General features: G+C 36.6%; 1 protein-coding gene across 1 annotated transcript in view; it reads right to left on the reverse strand.

Annotated features, from left to right (window-relative positions):
- Nucleotides 1-2706: 2706 nt before the first annotated feature.
- The window catches only part of FAM171B (family with sequence similarity 171 member B), a 63488-nt gene continuing 47331 nt past the window's right edge, over nt 2707-18863 (reverse strand). The window contains exons 5-8 of the mRNA XM_006726946.2: nt 15984-16154; nt 12376-12492; nt 7509-7632; nt 2707-7248 (exon numbers count right to left, since the gene is read on the reverse strand). Of these exons, the coding sequence (XP_006727009.1) occupies nt 5904-7248; nt 7509-7632; nt 12376-12492; nt 15984-16154 (1757 nt within the window). The 3' untranslated portion in view covers nt 2707-5903. The remainder of the gene's footprint in view (nt 7249-7508; nt 7633-12375; nt 12493-15983; nt 16155-18863) is intronic.

Here is an 18863-nt window from a genome sequence, read left to right on the forward strand (position 1 = left end):
TCTGTATCTAATGAACACAAATCTTTCAGAAGTCATATAAGTTAGAAATCAGGGTTTTGAAATAGTATTTATCACAGAAAGCTGGATATTAGGGGTAGATTTAAGCTGAATAAATATACTTTTTAAAAATACTTCCTATGTGAAACAAAAATCTATTTTTTCTAGACTGAAATATAGAAATATGTAAAATAAAAATTATTTTGCACTATTTACTCCATGTTGCTTAATAGCCACAATTATACTTTTCAATATTGTATTTAGGAAAGGTTTTTAACTAAGCTGTTCAAGTGTAATAAGCCCCGAGACTCCTGGGAATGTAATTATCTGGTTTGTTTTGAATCAGACTGTCTGCAGTTAGTCTAGTGTTTTAATAAGGTCTGTAAGGATTAGAATCAGTCAACATATGAATTATGAAACTTCTAGTCAACCTGAAGTACAGACAAAAAAAAAAAAGGCTAAATCATGTGGGAAATTGGGTATCCCTGCAGGACTGTGGTATATTATTTACAACCATAGTAAGTATAGGAAATGTAAGATTCAGTCAAGAAAGGTTTTGTCATTGAAGGGAAAAAAGAAATCATATACTTCTCAACATGTAAACTTTCCCAACAGAAGCAGGTAGGTCTTTAGCTACTGTAGCTAACAAAGTGGAAAGAAGTGTTACTGCAGTTTTGATAAACCCAGGTAATTTTAAAATGTGGTCTCTATCTAGTTTAGAAAGAAAATGGTTATCACTATTTTCTCCATAAGAAATTTGCCATATATATTTTAATGAAAATGTTTTTCCATCATTTGCAATTGATTTATTACCTTCTTGGTATTTAACATTATAAATTGATTATAATCAATATGATTTTTTTCTAGTCAAACTCTGAAAATGTTTTTATTAAAAAAAAAAAAAATCCAGTTGGGCAGAAGTCCACAGATCCCACCAAAAAAGAGGCTCAAAATAAAGGAAAAAGGTAAGAAAGTCAAGGAAAGAGTTTATTTTGATGGAGCAAACCAATCCAAATCTAAGACAATAGAATAGAGTTCTCAAAAGAAATTAACCCCACAATTGCTTCAGAGAGAGCTTACTGATAAGAATTAATCTCCCTGTAAACCATAATAGAGAAATCTACCTATAAAAAGTCCAAAAAGTGATTTTAAGGAGTCTAGATAAAGCAACCCTGTGGTATAGTTTTAACTGGTACTATATCCCAACAGCATGTAGTTTAGGGAAAGGTCCTTAATTAGCTGTCACAAGTATCAAGTACTGATAGGTGAATCACTTCTGATAAATTTCATTAAAAAATCTCCTGACTCCATCCAACTACCTTTCCTATAGTTCTTACATATTAGTCTTCCCATATTAATTTCCCTTCTGAGATGAGAATGTGATGACTGGCTCATGAACATCATCTGTTTGGCAGCTATGTTTCTGATTGTGATTTATGAAATCTATTTTCTGTTACAATCAGTTCCATGTGAGCTTAGGTTGGGTCCTCTAGAAACTGCATTGTTTCTGTCAAGACTTTAGACTATCCCAGTGGGAGACCAGGCCCTGGAACAAAGGTAGCCACAGCCTGGCTTACACTCTACAGGGATCCAGATGGGAGTGTCTATCTCAAACAATAGTGCTGAGGTCGTAATCTGCACTGTTATTTGTAAGTGGATTCAGAGCCCAGTTCCCAACTAACCAAAGGTATTTCTACTATCATATTAATTTATATAAGTTATACAAAATGTCTGAAAACATGGCAGCCAAGATAACGATTCTAAAAGATATTCTAGGGGTGCCTGGCTGGCTCAATCAGTAGAGCATGCAACTCTTGATCTCAGGGTTTTAAGGTCAAGCCCCACGTTGGGTGTAGAGATTACTTAAAAATAAAAAAATAGGAGCACCTAGGTGGCTCAGTTGGTTAAGGGTCTGACTCTTGATCTCAGCTCAGGTCTTGATCTCAGGGTTGTGAGTTCAAGCCCCATGTTGGGCTCCACACTGGGCATGGAGTGTACTTAAAAAATAGTAAATTAAATAAATAAAAATTTAGAGATATTCTAAAACCCCAAAATACAAACTGTCTGAACTTGAGTATGGTTCAGTTAGGTGAGCAGAAGTTCTCTTGAAGGAGATCTAACACCCTAAGTGTGAATAGCCCTTGTGTGATTATATTGTCTTATGTTTAAAGTCCAAATAATTTTTTTAAGTGGAGGGGGAGGGAATAATGTATCATTTTCTCACTTAGGTATTTTGGGTACTGCAATTTTATTTTACATTCTATCACATTAAGTCTTCTCATTGAATGGAAAAATAATTTGCCTCTACTCAGCTTTAATAGTAAAAATGTGAAATTTGGAGAACATGAAATACAAAGAGAAATCAAGTTCATTATATAAACAAAGGGTATTCAAATATATTTTGCCACAGGGAGTGTAATAAAGGAAAAAGTAATAATTGAATATTTACTAGATTAAATGACAGTTTAGGGAGGAATGTTTTGTTAGCTTACCCCAAATTAAAGAATACATCAAGGAGATGCCTGGGTGGCAGAGCTGGTTGAGCATCCAGCTCTTGGTTTCCACTCAGGTTGTAATCTCAGGGTTGTGGGACTGAGACCTGAGTCAGGCTCCATGCTCAGCATGGAGTCTGCCTGGAATTTTCTCTTCTCCCTATGCCCCTCCCCGCTCTCTAAAAAAAGTAAATTTTTAAATCAATGCACCAAGTACTTTTTAAATTTATTACCTTTAATGAACTATGTTTAACATTTTACAAATCTTCAGATTGTTACAGTTTTCAGCAGTAAATATAGTAATAATGGCAATAAATACAATGAAATGTGAGATTCCTCTGTTGAAATACAAAACAAAGAAATACTTAGAAGAGAGCAATATGTCAACTTAAGGTCTGAGATGGAAACTAACATGGTCAAATTCTTTACGATGCCAAAACATGGGTAAATGAGTCATTCACTATAAATGAATACAAACTTTGAGCTTCACCTTTCTGGGAAGTTTTGAGGGACATTATTTGACCCACAGATTCCTAAAACTCTGTATGTATTGATATCAGAGGATTCAAACACAGAAAGTGATCTGAAAATGATTGCCAAAGCAAAGAAGTGCTTTTATTCCTCAACATTTGTGACCTTCGTGGTATACTGTGTATTATAAAAGGGCGTAAACCCTATACAACTGCATAAATATCATAAAAATTGATTTTATAAAGTCTCAAGATCATAATATGTATTTAAAAATACATATAGCTGTGCTTTAGTAAGCGAATCCATCAGTTAATTGAGGGATAATTTTGCTTTTAAGATATATCCAAAGTATATACAAAGGATCCACAAATGTTAACAATTTGTGATCAAAATTCTCAAGAGTTACATTTGCAAAAAACTGTTGGTTTTCAATTTAAAAATTTAAGAAAGTTGCGAATATTGTAGGGTAATTATTACTTGGGTTAAGAAAAAGTAGATGGCTTCAGCTTTTTAACAGGAAATTTGTGAACTTCTCACAAATGAGAAGTTACACATTTTTGATCATTAGAAAAGGTAAATTGCCTATACTTTCCCATTGAGAACAGAATGTGCAGTGTATAAAAAAAAAATTCTGAAACCAAAAAAAGTATTTCTAGAAAAGCCCCTGGGGATACATCTCATTTCCTTTTACATAAGAATGAATAAGTGGCACACTTGAATGATATACCCTTATATCAACATGTGTATTCCATTACCAAGCTAAAAGATGAAACATTTTTATTTAAAGGTAGGGAAAATATAAACTTAAAATATTGAAGTGCACCATTTTACTACATAGTTTCTAACTTCATTCCAACATAACTTATCAATATAAACTGGAGTCAAAAAAACACAAAAGAGAAATGTTACTTGCATGCAAAACTCATTGTTCCAACATGAACCACTAGGTCTATATTTTTTAATTAACAAAAACTGCACATCTGTTTAATTTGGCTAACATAAAGAAAATGCACATTCAATAAAGATGTTAGCGAATTATCCTTCCAATAAAGCAAGTCTATATCAAAGGCACTTCAGCAGAGCACTAACTCTGTAACCTTTTCCAAGTCATTTTCATTTATGCCACTTTTAATGCATCTCTCTGTAGACCAATAAGAAACCTCCTACTCAAAAAACTAAACCTAGGTATTACCCCAAATATTTCTCCCTCCTATGGATTGGATAAAATATGGCAAACTTTTGCCTATGTTTTTAAGTTCTTTGGGTTAATTCAGAAAGGAGTATTATCTGACAGGTTAGGTGTTATAGGAAAAACTAAAGTAATTACAGGAAAAAACTGGCTGAAGTCGACTATCTTGGGGGAAAAAAAAACGGTTGTCTTTCACTGACTATCCATCTATAATTTGACTAAAGCTAATATGGCTAATTTTGCTTCTTTCAAATTGTTTATGTGCCTTGGGTCTCTATGTTGCTCCCATGTTGAATAGAAGAGGATGAGAAATAAAGTAATTTAGTTTTACTTTTCCCCCAAGGGAAAGGGGAAGCTGCTTCAGATATTTGCCTTCATGGAAATTTTAAGAAAAATGGGATGAGCTGATTTTAATTAACAAAGAGCTTTATTTTTAGGACATATGAATGATAATTCAGAGTTGAAGACAATTATAATTAAAAACAGCTGTTGAATGTATTCATTCTGAATTCTTTTCTATATGAAAAGAGCATGGATATATTACTTTCAAAACTAGAAAAAATGTTGCAAATGCTCTAAGTGATTTAAAAAAACTTTTACTTCTCCATTAAATTGAAATATTTTCTAAAACATGTTTTATGAATGTCAAGAGAAAAACATCTGGATATATACCCTAATATTCTGAAGGTTTTTTTGAGTCGTAGGGAAATAGAATTTATTTTCCTGCTCATCAACATTTCAAAAAAAAATGAAATGTTCATTTCTTTTAGCTTCACATATTTTGTTAATAAACTGAAAGTTTCTTATGATCACCTAAATATTAAATTTTAAATCAAGTTTAAAATGAATGAATGGTGGGGGGATAGAAAAAATATCCTAAAGCTGATTTTAGCCTACATGTATCAGTGAGTCTTAAAGACATAGGCTTTTTTTTTTTTTTCAGACTGCTAAAAGTTTTCCTTGACAGCTAAGCTCATTTCACTATAGAAGCAGGGAAAAAAAGAAAATTTAAAATAAAAATGAAAGTATCAGAGCGTTCATTTTTCAGATTTCTAAATAACAAGTTAACATCTTATCATTTATTCTGTGAAGTTATATCCAAAAACAACCAAAGAGCTGCTATTTCCCTCTCTAACAACCAAGTAGTTTCTTGCCTATCTTACATGAGTAAGATTTATTTTGGGGTTGATACAGTACACATGCCGTTTATTGCAGAAAAGGAAATATTGTTTGGCCTTTAAATTCTAGAGTAACACCAATAGAGAACATTTATTGTTATTTTCACCTATAGGCAGAGGAGAACATAACAGTAATATTTCACAAGACTATGATGCCCAAAGAATACAGTTTCATTTCTAAATGTTTCGCAGGGGCAGGCATCAAAGCAGAAGCAACATTTTTGAAAGCAACTTTAGGGGAGTACACATTTCACTGTTATTCTTAAGAGGGCTAAATTGGCTGAATGAGCAACATTTTCAGATAACTAACAAACATCCTGAAACTATTTTACATTTTGAGCTCTTGGATACTTCAAATTCTCACCCAAAAATAAATGAAAAGAATAGGCCAGAAAAAGCATTTCTTGGTATCTTTCTCTTTCAGTAGTGAATTGCCATTTTACTATTTACTCTGCTTGAGACATGTCCAGGGACCATGAGCTTGCTCAGTCTCAACTTCTTAAAAAGTTCATACAGCAATTTACAAGAAGCAAGAATAAACAACACGAGACAGCGGAGACACAACCACCCTCAGCGTTAATTTATGGGAAGCAGTGGGCGTTCCTCGCGCTTCTTCCAGATATTAGTCTTGCTATCCTTTTTGGCTAGTGGTGGTCTGCCCCTCTTTTTCGTGGGGGATATATTGGCTTCAAAATCTTCAGCAGTGCTTTTTCTTCCTGGAGACTCTTCCCCAGGGTGTTCCATGATAGCCCCGCTCCCTCCGTCTAGGATGTGCCTTAAAGCCGGGTCCTCAGGGGAGCAAACAGTGGTCCCACTCTCGCTACTGCTCAGGTCTAAATCTTCTAAGTAAAGGATCTTAGGCGGATGCATGCTTTTGATGAAAGTTTTCTCCCTCTCGAGTTTTCTACTTGAGTGGTGCTCATTCATGTCCACCCCAGAGTCCAAACTCGTGTCATTGCTCTGGGCTCTCTTGCCCTTTTTCAGGTCTATAAAGGAATGTCTCACTTGTGCGACTGGTTTTCCATCAAGAGACACAAACCATGCTCTGGGGTGGGGGGAAGGCTTTCCTTTGGACAGCTCCAGGAGGGTCTGTTCTGAAATTCCTTGAAGCTCTGATGAGAAGGGAGTCATTACGACAGCTTCATTTAGTGTTCCAGGCACAGAAACCGATTCTAGTAAGCTGTTTGAATACCGGCTCCAATCTGAAGTTTGCGATGGCAAGCTCTGTTGCCCTTCGAGTGGGATGTTCTCTTCCCTGGCAGCTGGGGGCTGTGCGTGAGAATGCACTGGCATTTTGGGCAATGTCTGTGTAAAGTTCTCTCTGCTTACTGGTTCCATCAATTGGCCATAGACTAACTGTCCCTTTCTTGGCAGAGTAGCTGACTTAGCAGTATGTACCTGCTCTGGAGTGGAGAAAAGGTCAGACGTTTGAAGAATGGCAATGGGTTGGCTGTAGAGATGCATAAGCTGTTCAGGAATGTGGGAATGTCCATATACCTCCTCATTACCTGTGAGGTATCTCTTTTCCTCTTGTGCATCACCTAGAGATGAAGATAGATTGTTGTTAATATGTTTAGGTTGTTTAGACCCTGCAGTGGGCTCCAAAGACTGTGTTGGGTTTCTTGAGTAATTGTTTTGATTGGCTGACAGAAATGGAACATCTTCATTGTAGATTTTAAAATTGTCCCGAGTTTTTACCATGGAAACTCTTTCTTCTGCTTCTGCCTTTGATGGCTCCTTTTTCTGAGGGCTATATGAGGAGTTTTTGGCATTAAATAACTGTGACTTGTCCTCAGCTTTTAATGCAACTTTGACAGAACTGATATGATTTATGTGTGTGGTTGAAGTTGTCTGGTCTCTCTTGAGGACTTCGAGTTTAGTGATATTTCTTTCTCTTTTCTGTGGAGTACCACACTTATCCCTAGAGTAGAAGAGATGGCACAAAGTGTTTAAAACTTATGATCCAGAAGAGTCATTAAAAAAAACAAACAAAACTATCCCATAACATGTGTATTATATATGCAATGCTACTGTTAGAGTATATCCACTTTTATTTTAATCTACATATTGTAAAAATCAAACTACTTATTTTTATAAATAAACTTCGTAATACCCATAACACACTGACGTGATACTATAATGATAGTTTTGTGTGTTTGTACATATTAATATTTCTCTTACCTGCAATAACAAAGCAGCACAGCAAAAAATCCAATGACAATGACTACTGTGCCTCCTAATATGGCAGTGAGGAACACCGTGTGGTAGGCAGTTATGTCCCTGGAGTCTCCATTTCTACCTGAACCTATATACAGAAAATATATTATTTTAGATCAAATTTTCAACCACGTCCTATTCTGGGGAAGGCAGATTAAGTATGCGTACACGGTTGTATTTGGTTGCTCCGGTCTCAACAGCAGGCTTCCCAGTGGGTGGAGCATATGTTCCCCACACTTTGGGCTTCATCAGTTGACTTGTTCTGCTCAATGAAATGTGAGCCCCTTAAATGAGGCTGCATGATATGGCCCTGCCCTCTTGCTAAGACCCTCTAATATATGAACAGTGTATCCCATGGTACTGCCATTCCTTCAGCCTATGTTCTGGAATGAGAACAAATGTTGAACTGAACCAAGCCAAGCCCAACAGTCATGACAGTGGCTTCCAGGCCCGACAGTGAGGAAGCTTGCTTCAGCAGGCGGTAAAACTGACCCATGTTGTATGGTAGCAAAATATTTGGTGGAATAAACTAGGAGAAAATATTTCTGTGCCCAGAGGTTTGGGGATAGAATGTTGGTAGTGAGGGTTGACTTATTAGCTATAATCAATTTTAAAAGAAATTTTAAAGATAAATTCAAAAAAGAATTTGCCAAGGTAAGTAGGTATGAAAGGTTTTCTAGAAAGGAAAATTGGAGGACTTGAAGGATTCCAAGTTGCAACTCTTTCAGCCCGGCCCCTAGATTAAGAAGATGCCATGCAGAAGTACAAATGATCCATTATCTTCCTGTATGAGAACACACAGATACACTGCTGTTGGAATCCGCTTAAGTGCAATAAAAGTGGATTAATGCACCGGGATGATCAGTTGTAGGCCAAGAAGATTCTGCATGAAAATAAATGCAACCAATGTTGAGGTAACCTGTTTTAATATCACTAAGACTGCACTTGGTTCACAAATGTATGTAACGAGTCTACTGATCATTATCAACTAGAGTCTCATATAGGTGATAAGAGTAATGAGACAACTGGTTTTCTGGCAAGCTCTACCATGAGAATGTCCAGAATAAAAGACTGAGGATCACAAGGTCTTTGGATCCTTTAACTTTCACGTCATCTAATTTGATAAAAATAAATAATAATGATAGTAGTAAAGGTTTCGGAGAATCAGTACTGTGGTTATACATACAAACTTTGGAGCCAGTGTGCCTCAATTAGAATCCTGGTCTATTTCTCTTTTAAGAAAAACTTGCTATTAAAATTTAATTCTCAGGCGCCTGGGTGGCTCAGTTGGTTGAGCGACTGCCTTCGGCTCGGGTCATGATCCTGGAGTCCCTGGATCGAGTCCCGCATCGGGCTCCCTGCTCAGCGGGGAGTCTGCTTCTCCCTCTGACCCTCCTCCCTCTCATGCTCTCTCTCATTCTCTCTCAAATAAATAAATAAAATCTTTAAAAAATAAATAAATAAATAAATATATACATTTCTTCCACCCTCACCCATTCTGGGGAGGAACAGAAAACCCCCACCCCCTCCATTCAGGAGATTCCACGTATAAAGCCTGATATGGTGAGGATGAAGTATAAAAATAGTATTTACAAAAGGGAAGACGGTATCTGTTGCTACCTTAACCTTCAGACACCTCCATTCCCCATCCCCACAGGACCCTTTTGCTCCTTTAGAAGAAGTTCCTGGGAGCTCATGTAAGTGCAGAGGCCTCTAGACTTGTACTCAAACCTCAACATCACTGTTTACTCCGTAACATTCTCATTTATTTCTTGGGCAAGTTTCCTTACTTTGTGTCTCAGTTCATATCTGTCAGATCTCACCTATGTGGGTTGTTACAAGGATTAAAAGTTAATACTTACTTACTATTAAAAGTTAATACTTACTAAAACACTTAGTGCTTAGCACATGAGAAGCAGTCAAAGTGTTGTTACCTGTATGACACCATTGTTGTTGAATGAAACTTCAAGGTCATGAAAGAATAGGCACTCCAGTATTGGCCACACTTTCCCATATATATGGTAGGTAATAAGAGACAACCAAGTATAGCATTGCACAATATGAAATTTCTTCAAACAGAAAAGAAATAAGAGTAACAATTCTATCTGCAGATTCTTATTCAGGATCCAGAGCTGCAATGGAGTAAAGTTTGATAATAACTGGATGAAATTCAACTTCTAAGGATATATGAATATATGTTTCTGCAATAGAACCACTTTTGGAAATAAGAGGCTGATACTGTTGGGTTTCCCCAAAATTTTATATGTAGGACAACAGCAAAAAGTATGCGTGTGTGTGTGTGTGTGTGTGTGTGTGTCTAAAAAGACAAAGGCAGAAAAGGATATTTTCACTTAAATATATTTGAAAATGCATATTTAAAAACAGTCCTAAGTACTTGATTTTTAAACTCTACTATAGAAATCTATGAAAAACAACTTGATTTTAATTTCTTGTACTTATTTTCCGAGGAATTCTAGAATTCTATTTAAGACTTATTTAAAAAACAGATTTAGTATGTTATTAACCAAATTTTAAGTAAAGTAGCTCCAACACACCAGACACTAGTCCATCAGAGGACCAACTTTGATTTTACAAAATGTGATTTTACTCAAAATCTACACTTTGGGGGGGTGGGGACATTAGGGATCATCATATCCAACTCCTACAATTTAGAAATAAGAAAACTAATACTAAAATGGGTAAGTACCTATTTCAAGGTCAGCCAGATATTTACTGGCAAAGCCAGAGCTATAATCAAGCTATCTGTATTTCTAGTATAGTGTTCCTTTGACTGTGATATACTTGTGGGTGGATTTTTCAAAAGCATCAGTAGAAGCTATCTAATTCAAACTAAATGGGAATCCCAAACTTCTATTTTAGTACTCTGATTCATACAAAATCTTTTCCGACATATAAGCTAAAACAAAATTTCCACCTACTCTAGAAAATTATTTGACTTTTATAATTCATAGTCATCTTATATAAATTGATTTCAGGTATATTTTTTGTGTAAAGTACATTTCTCTATAAAACTCAAGTGTTCTTTAGGTTATGTTTATTAGAAATGAAATAACTTGCATTTAGTTGAGTTGAGGTATTAAATATTAATTGTTCTTTTTCATCAATATTTCATTATAGTTGCAAATCTAGAATTAAATAAGGCCAGACAGCTGGCAAGACTGCAGGATATTTTGCATCACGAAGAACAAAAGTAACCACCCTCTGGTTTCTGAATAAATAATCTCATAAGCACTAAGTTCAAACAAAAACAGGGAGAACATCCCCCTTGATCATAATGGTTAATGGCTCATATTTCTTCTATTGGAATCCTAAATTTGGGTTTCATTGGGGGAAAAAAAAAGGTCTTGTTACCTTGCATGGTTTAAAATTCAAAGGTTGTCAATATAAAATGAAAAAAATTAAACTATTAAAAAAGACATTTTCAGAAAGAACAGAGCCTTCAAATTATTAATAGACAGCCATAACAAAGTTAGGTGATTGAATGCTGTAGAGAAATGTATGTATATGTATGTAAAATGTCACCCACATCCTGGATCGGGGTATGCATGGGACTGTTCCCGACTAGCACCTCAACTGGGAGCCCAGACCCTCAATAAACCAAAAGAATTCTCTGACACATGATTAAAGATGTAGGAATGACCTACGCATTCAACCTTCACACTCCCCCCAAAACTTCACTAAAATGACCCTGAAAGTTTTGCTTTGTTTTATTTTTCTAAATCAACCAGCCCACAGGTTTAACGGAGAAAAGGAGAACAAGATGAAAGAGGAAGAAGGCGCTGAAGGCTGGAAAGCTGACTTAGCAAAGCTGGCAACAGGGAAAGCCAAGAAGCAACTCAGCTGATCCCAGTGAGCACCCAGAAGGCCCATAAAGTCGGAGCAGGCCAGTGGTGCAACCAGGCTACACGACCACAGGTTAGAAGACTTTAAGAAGATTTAATGGATAAAACATGCAATGTTTGAGTATTTTGAGAGATTTACACGACTCAAGATGCATGTGTGATTTCCTTACTACAAATCATACAGATAATCTGACAGCATGTTAAATCTAGGAAAAGTAAAATACTCATTTGTCCTAGAATATGAACAGACAGTTCCTAGTGGACAAGTCTTAGCTTTTGTCCACCTCCAGTTCCTATGTCAGGCCAAACCTTCATTCGGGGTATCGCATGTCTTATTTGGAAACAGTATGGGGACACTATTTTTCAACAGCCCTTAACCCCAGGAGTGTGCTCATGACCCAAGTCTGGGCCAACCAAATTCTTCATCCCTAGAATGCAGGAACAGTGTGAGGAAAAGACTGCAAAGGGTCAGAGTCAGCCCTATATGCAACAGCAATCTTGCAAAGTCACACAGTCCTGCTAACTGGGGTCCCTAGGATTCCTGGCTTTTGGAATCTAGTTCTTTAGCCTTTCCTGGCATCCAGTGAACTCCCTGTATCCTAATTTTATGTAATTTTTATGTAATTATCCAAGAGCTGTTCCTGTGGCTCACAACCCAAGGCTCTAACTGATGTGGGTGGAATTTATTCTTGCAAAGTAAACATTTGATTTGAACAAACTTTATACTTCACAGATTCATCAGGCATCATAGCCATAAAGGACCTTAGAGTTCATTGAGCTTAATCTTTTCTTATACACATGAAAAAATATTAAAATAAAGCTGAGATCAAGAGACTAGAAGCTTTTTCCAACATTATATAGTCGGTAAGTGGCAATGTTTACAATAAAATCAAGACCTAGCAGTATCAATTCCAGTTTGCCTATTTGGATTTTTTTTTCAAATTACTTTTGTTTCATTTTTACAATACCTCTAGTTCCTGGAAATGGAGCTGCTATCCAGTAGCCCAAATGTGGTGCATCATATGTCCAAATTAAGTGATTATTATATGCCTTGACTGTTCCCCGGCCATGATTTACCCAAGCACCTATAAAAAGGCAAGTAAAAAATACCAGTTAGTTTATACGTCTTTAATGCTGATAGGAGTTTGCTGATAGTCATGTATAGAATACTTTGCAGGACTCTTTCAAAGATTACGAAAACCCTGGCAATATGTTATCCTGGGATAATATATATTATATCATAATATAGTGCATATTGGGGTGCCTGGGTAACTCAGTCGGTTGAGCGTCTGACTCTTGGTTTTGGCTCAGGATATGATCTCAGGGTCGTGAGATTGAGCCCCACGTTGGGCTCTGCACTTGGCATGGAGTCTACTTGGGATTCTCTCTCTCCCTCTCCTTCTACCTCTCCCCTCATTCACATGTGTTCTCTCTCTAAATAAAGAAATAAAGTCTTTAAAATATATGTATAGTCATATTATAATAATGTATACAATAGAATGATTTGAATGCTTGTTATGACTAAAGAAAATAAAGTCATTATAAATAAGAAAGTATACATATTTAGGGAAATCATGACTCTCTAAGTAATGTTTAAATGTGCATATCGAGGTATGTCTTAAGGATGTGAATAGTGAAATCCAAATTTATCAATAGGCGGTTATTTGTCCCCTGTTCTGGGATTCTGATTAAACACTTATAATGTGTATTTTATGGCCTCATTAATTTTTTTATTAAATACTGTTTGGGTCTATTACTACTGGCATGGCTCTTTTAGAACCAAATTTTTAAGAATATTTTTTAAAATGCTATCTGCTCTGGGGTGCCTGGGTGGCTGGGTCAGTTAAGCATCCTACTCTTGATCTCAGTTCAGGTCTTGATCTCAGGCTCATGAGTTCAAGCCCTGTACTGGGCCAGTGTGGAGCCTACTTTAAAAAAAAAAAAAAAAAAAAGTAAAATGAAATGCTATCTAATAAAATGCCATCCATAGACAAAGAATTCAGTAAAACCCAGTTCTTTTATAGAGTTCAGCATAACAACGCTTTTTTATAAATTCAGTGTATATTTGTACTTGGTTTGTTAATTCACTGTAATGATACATCTACAACATGTAAAACAGTGTTTTTAATAAGGCAGACAAACTTGATGGAAATGGATCAGCTTACTGCTTTTAAATAGTCACATTAAGCATTACATATCTGATATATGAATTCAAATATTTTGTTACTGGAAGGTATGTTAGAGACAAGGGCCTTTGTCAGGATGAACAATCAGAACTCAACACAGCTATTCTTTGAAATGTTTTAAAACAACTCTTTTATTCAACAAGTTAGGAAATTCAGGCCCAAATAAGTGGTTTAAAATCCCACAGCTGGTAAATGGACTAGACTCCAGGGCTTAGAGCTTTTACTCCAGTGATTACAACATACTATATTTGGTCTTAGTCCCCAGTCCTGGCACAGAGCTTCTAAAATCTTTGGAGTTTCCTATGTGATAAAAGGTGAAAAGAGTGCTTCTTGTTGTTCATAACAAGCCACTTTCAACCACACCTGATTTTATGTTAACAAGGTGATTTTTGGAAAGTCCCAGGGGGTGCTGGTTGCCAGGTAAAACCCACCATGTGATTACAGGGTTGGAACTTTCAGCTCCACCCTACACACCCCTCTGGAGAGGGCAGATGGGCTGAAGATTAAGGTCAGTCACCAATGGTCAATGGCAATGAATCAGGCCTACATAATGAAGTCTCCATAAAAACCCCTGAACTACAGGGTTCAGAAGGCAGAGCTGGTAAACACATGGAGGTGGTGGGAGGGTGATGCACCCAGAGGAGAGGATATCCTTTCATAATAAACTGATGATCTAGTAAGTAAGCTGTTTTCCTGTGAGCTGTTCTAGCAAATACCAGTCATGGGAACCTCCAATTTGTAGCTAGTTGGTCAGTAGCACAGATGACAAACTGGACTTGCACTTGGCCTCTGAGGTGGGGGCTAGGGGGTAGTCTTGTGGGACTGAGTCCTTAACCTGTGGGATCTGATGCTAATTCCAGGCAGACAGTGTCTAAATTGAATAGAATTTTAGGACACCCGCTGGTGGAGAACTGCTTGGTGTGAGAAAAACAATCCCCCTCTCCCCGCTGTATTTGGTGACCTGAAGTGAAGTACTGAGTGTAGAATCACACTGAGAGGGGACTTTTTTCCCTTACAACTATCTTTTTTACTTATATAGTTTCCATTCTTTCTTAAAAGCATGTATATATTATTTATTTACTTTTTATGGTAAACATTTGTTTGGATTTTTTTTTTTTTCCCCTAACTACCCTTCTAATTACAGTGAAGTCTCATTCCATCTCTTTGAAGATTGATGGCTCCCTGTTTTCAATCCACATGATTAGTTTGGGGCTCCAACACAGAACCTTAAGCCTTAAAAAAAATAATAAAATAAAAAAAATAAATCTGTACATTCTGTTTGTAAATCACAAACATTGGTTCTGAGATGGGCACGAAAACTCCATTCTATAATTGCAATTAACCCAAGAGCTTGTGCAATTGCTACTAGGGAAAGAATCTTTCTTTCCATTAGACTTTAACCTGGCTAGGTATAAGGTCTGAGCACCTACACCCTTCTTGCCACTCTGAAGGTAAATCCTATCCCAGAAAGGTATTAGCACAGAGGGAACAGATGAGAGAATCAAGTCCTGTGAAACTGTCTAGGCTCTGTATCCTGACTCATCCAAAACAATTATGGATCATATCCCTTTTTTTGTTTTGTTTTGGCAACTTAAAGGCTCCCATCTTATTTATACAGAAACACAAGAACAAAACCAAGGGAAGCAGAGGAGGGAAACGTGCGTCTATTTAGGAGGCTAAACTCAGGGACCAAAATTGGTATCTGAGTTTCTTGTTTTGGGATTTTTTTTTTTTAAAATAATCACTCTGTATCTTAATAATACAATGTTACTTATTTTCATGAAATTAACATACATTTCTCAATTGCCTTAACCAAACTTTTAGATACAATTTCATATTGTCTATCAAAACAAAAGCCTGTAAGAGTAGAAATAATTTTTTAAAATGTATTTCTACTTTTCTATTCAAGATCTTGGGGGAGGCTCAGTCAGTAGAGCACACGACTCTTTCTTCTGGAGCGGGGAGAGCGAACATGAGCGGGGCGGGGGGCAGAGGGAGAAGAAGACTCCCTGCCTCATATCCATGTGGGGACTCGACGCTTAACTGAGTCACTCAGGGGGCCAAGCACATGACTCTTGATCTTGGGATTGTGAGTTTAAGCCTCATGTTGGGCATAGAGCTTTAAAAAAAAAAGGCATGGGAATGTGAGTAAATAATGCCATTTTTTTAATGTAGTATATTGACATCATTTTCCCCATAGTTGTATTATACTAATCAAAGTGGGCCAATTTTAGTCATTTTAAAGTGCTTAAAAGAATAACATCTAGTGCCAATATACATCAATAAAGCTGAAAAAATTTTAATAGTAATATAGAAACATATTTCTAAGAGCAAACATTCAAAAATTCAAAAAGGGCAATATCCAAAATATTTTCACCTAGTTCACATACCTATGTTCATATCAAATGTCCAGGCAGGTATGTGATCCCCTGCACTTATATCATTTGTATGTAGAAGGGGGAGAGAAACTTGAATAGAGCCATCCACCTTTAATTCTTTTCCTCCAGAATATATTTTCACACATATTGCAGCAAGAGGAGTCAATTCAAGACTTTCAAAACCTAAAAAGGAAGACAGTTTATTAAAAATCATATGCAAAATACAGGTTGTCGTTACATACTAATAAAAGTAATATGGGCCTAAAATATTTAAGTCCTTTATCCACCTAGGGTTATCCATTTTAATATCAAATAGATACTGGATCCTCATTAAAGAATTTTAAAATATATCATAAATACAGGTGATACCTATATAACTTGACAAATCAATATGAGCCTAGAGATCTAATTCTTTTGGAGTCATGTGATTTAAGGTCACTGGAATCTAATTCAGTGTTTTAAAAACCTACAAAACAACAACAAAAATACATCTCACTAGTATCCTACCCAAATAAAGGTTCTACCATATCACATCATCAATACAGATATGGGTCTAAAACTTGGTCTCTCCTGCTTCCAAGAGCACCTGTTTCAAGTACGAGGACCAACAGACTCAGTTATACTCCTTAAAGTTACCTTGTGTCAAAAACGTTCTGACTCAAAATGCAAATTTGATAGGTTTGACAAACATGAAACAAAATCAGCAATATTGTTAGCTGATAAAGGTAATAAGCTTTGATGTACATTTGATTAATAGCATAATTGAAAGAATATAAACTTAGGCTAAATATAAGTATTAAAATACTAGATTTCAAAGCTTGAAAAGTAGGGAAAGTGAGATTAATAGAGTTGGTTATAGTGTTTTGCCTAAGGCTTTAAAGTATGATTATACATATAATTTATAACACGCCTTCTTAAATATCAGGATCTACCTATATTTCTCTATCACTGACAGGAAAAGAGTAGAAAATGCATTTGTTTTGTTTTTAAATATTAGCAATGTCAAAGTAATAATATAACCAGAATATTTATAATGAATAAAGTAATATGGTTAAAGATGTTACAATTTAATATAAATTTTCTATAAATAATTTGGTAATTTTAGATTTCCCAGTTAAATTTACTAATACATTAGAAAGAGTTGACTAAGGTATATTTATTACATATTATTTGCTCTTCATGGATAAACTTGAATCTTCAGCTTAAAAGCTAGAGTTTTGTTCATTGATTCAGCAAATATTTATAACGAGTCCCTACTGGCACCACATACTCATCTTGGTTCCAGAGATGCAGTGGGTACATGATGTCTTACACTGGCTTGCAATATTTTTTTCACAATCCTCATATTATCAAAAATGCTTTTTTCCATTTCTTTGCCCATTGTCAGTTTTCCCCCCATTCAAATGTCAGTGTGTGGTAGAAGGCACCTTACCAGGGCTTTGAGGAAATTCTGGAAAGGCAATGTAATTGCAGGGTCATAAAAGCTGCCTCTCTGAGGAGGGGATGTGTGAGCTGTGGCCAAATGATTAAGGGGCCATCCATGCAAAGACCTCAGAAAGTGAAAAGCCCCCAAATCAGAAGTGATCTTGGTATGTGCAAGGATGAAAGAAGGCTGAAGGGCAGAGAGGTAGAAATAGCAGAAGGCCTTTGAGTCCGTGGAAAGGAATTCTCATTATCACTTCTACTATACCTGGTGTATATCTTCAGTTATCAGACAGAGCAACTATTGACTTAATGAAAAACTTCAATTAAACATCTTTGTAAGCTTCCTGAAACACTAATCATAAGATGAGCAAAATAATGCCATACATATTTTATAGACTAGTGACACTAGTAAAAGTCCAAGGTAAGCCCAAAGAAATTATCAAGTATCTGTTAGTAATTGTAATTTCTTGTATCGAACTATTTGGTAAAGCCTCCTGGCTTTCTGAGGTGACTGCTTTTAACTCCACCCCCGGCCCCCAGTTCTTTGCAGTCAGTGGCTTCACATACTAAATGCAGCTGAAGCTGATGAGATCAACCAACCCCACCACCACCACCTGGGATAAGGCCAACTCAAAGAAGAGAATGGTAGAGGGAAAAGGATTAAAGACAATGAAAAGGAGGCAACTTGAAAAAACACTTTCGTACTCACAGAGCTCTAGAACTAAGCCACCAGCAACATGTGGCAACTTAAATTCAAAGGGCATTAGTGCTTTAGTTCCTCAGTGCACTAGTCATACTTCAGGAGCTCAACGGGCACATGTGGCCAGTAGCTACCACACTGGACAGAGCAGGACAGTCCCATTTGACAGCACTGCTCTGGAACTTTTAAAATGGTAGCAGCATTCTCAAGATAATGAAACATTAAATGAATAATCTCAAAAGCAGGTGGTAGAGGAATGCTGGAAGGGAGAGTATATTATGTCCCCTTCTCACTGAACCTAATGAGTCTCGTCATAAAAACTCTCCAAAAAAGCAACACGCGCTTCCTCTATGATACAGTATACTGGTATCATTCTTGTCAATGTTTGTGCGCATCTGAGAAATCTTGGCAGGTGTCTTAGGTTGGCTTCTTCAAGAACTGACCCCTGAGAGAACAATTTGGAAGGAAGTACCCATCACTGAGGCAGTGGAAGAGCACAGAGAAGAAGGAAGGAAGCCAAAAGAGGATATATTAAGGAACAGATATGTACTCTCTTTGTACTCTTTTTTTTTTTTTTTTTTAAAGATTTTATTTATTTATTTGAAAGAGAGAGAATGAGAGCACATGAGAGGGGGGAGGGTCAGAGGGAGAAGCAGACTCCCCGCCAAGCAGGGAGCCCGATGCGGAACTCGATCCAGGGACTCCAGGATCATGACCTGAGCCGAAGGCAGTCGCCTAACCGACTGAGCCACCCAGGCGCCCTCATT

Source organism: Leptonychotes weddellii, chromosome 3, assembly GCF_054177405.1.
Source record: "Leptonychotes weddellii isolate Sample4059 chromosome 3, ASM5417740v2, whole genome shotgun sequence".
Taxonomy (NCBI): Eukaryota; Metazoa; Chordata; class Mammalia; order Carnivora; family Phocidae; genus Leptonychotes; species Leptonychotes weddellii.